Source organism: Cariama cristata, unplaced genomic scaffold (genome assembly GCF_000690535.1).
Source record: "Cariama cristata isolate BGI_N322 unplaced genomic scaffold, ASM69053v1 scaffold3457, whole genome shotgun sequence".
Taxonomy (NCBI): domain Eukaryota; kingdom Metazoa; phylum Chordata; class Aves; order Cariamiformes; family Cariamidae; genus Cariama; species Cariama cristata.
Genome location: NW_009625894.1, coordinates 21,339 through 22,635, shown reverse-complemented (window position 1 = coordinate 22,635; position 1,297 = coordinate 21,339). Strand labels below are relative to the sequence as shown.

Sequence of the window (1,297 nt, the reverse complement as noted above, 5' to 3'; positions counted from 1 at the left end):
CAAAACCAGGTTTCAGAAGGACTCCAGATTTGACTGAACGCTGATCTGCTTCAGACTCTTTAACAGGAACAGGTCCAGCAGCAGATGCACTACCTGTCACTCAGAGGCGCAGGTTTTGCCTGAGTTTGGCCATTTTGTACCTTAAAAGCTGCTGGCAGCCACTGGAGGGATGGGAATAATTAAAGGAAGGGTTTGTGTCAAAGAAGTGGAACTGAATTTACTGAAATTACATACTTTTTGGATCACAGGCCAAGTAGAAATGTTTGAGGAATGAATTTCAGGTAAATCCAGAATATTGTTTTCTCTTCTTTTAATGAAATGAAACAGGAAAGCTTAGGATCACCTGAAATACATGTAATTTCTAAGGTTTGTGTTTAACCCTGTGCTCTTGGCCATTTTTAAAACAAAGCTGCATATTGACTTCTCAAACAAAACCAGGATTTTTCTAGTGAAACAAACTGCCCAGTCAGCAAATGTTTCCATTGCCTTGAACACTGTGCTCGGCGGGAGTGAACTCCCTTTAGGCCACTGAAGGGGGCAAACTGAGGGCGCAGAGATGAGCCCTTTGTGCTGCATGCACATGCTTACAGCCTCCTTTCTGCGCTATTATCCCAGCCCTGTGGCCATTTAAATATTTAAAACAGTTCTCAGTTTGCATCTAACACCTGCATTTCTCCTCTTTTAGGGAATCACAGGCTGGTTGCTCTTGCAGACATTTTCTCTGAAGATTCCTCCTCTTCTCTTTGCCAGCTGGATGTCAGGTATTCTGCTGCTCTAAACACACTGAACTTCTTGTTTTGGGAGGGCCAGAGCTGAACTGGGTTCAGACAGCAGGAGAAGCCTGAGCATAGTTTTGTTTCTTCCTCAAGGGAATGTGTGCACAAGAAAAGCTTAGAGAATGCTGCAATGGGCACATACAACCTCAGGGACCTCCAGCATCTTTGAGGCATCTCACTGTCCCTTTTACAAATGAGTCAAGCTCCATCTTAAAAGCAGTTTTGGTTTGCTGCTCCCTTGAGAGGCTGCTGCAAGCCCTTCCTGCACTGTAGGTTAGAACTAACATCTCTATGTACATTTATTCTTAGGTATCAGCATGAATAGCTCTGTTCCCACTGCCCCTGTATAGGGAGAGAATGCTGTCATTACCCCTGTCAGAGCCTGTGAATGCCTCTGCATTCCTTTTATCATCTTTGGTCTTCAGCCTGAACTGCTGCTCTCTTCTGGAGCCTGAATGGCCATAAAGATAGGCAGTAACCTTCAGGAAGCACATGGAGAGTGGCATTTCTGCAAAACTAAC

General features: G+C 44.6%; 1 protein-coding gene across 1 annotated transcript in view; it reads left to right on the top strand.

Annotated features, from left to right (window-relative positions):
• The window catches only part of LRRC41 (leucine rich repeat containing 41), a gene marked incomplete at its 5' end in the record, with an annotated part of 5,692 nt that overhangs the window by 3,432 nt on the left and 963 nt on the right, over window positions 1-1,297 (top strand). The window contains 1 exon segment of the mRNA XM_009703770.1: window positions 686-761. Within this exon segment, the coding sequence (XP_009702072.1) occupies window positions 686-761 (76 nt within the window).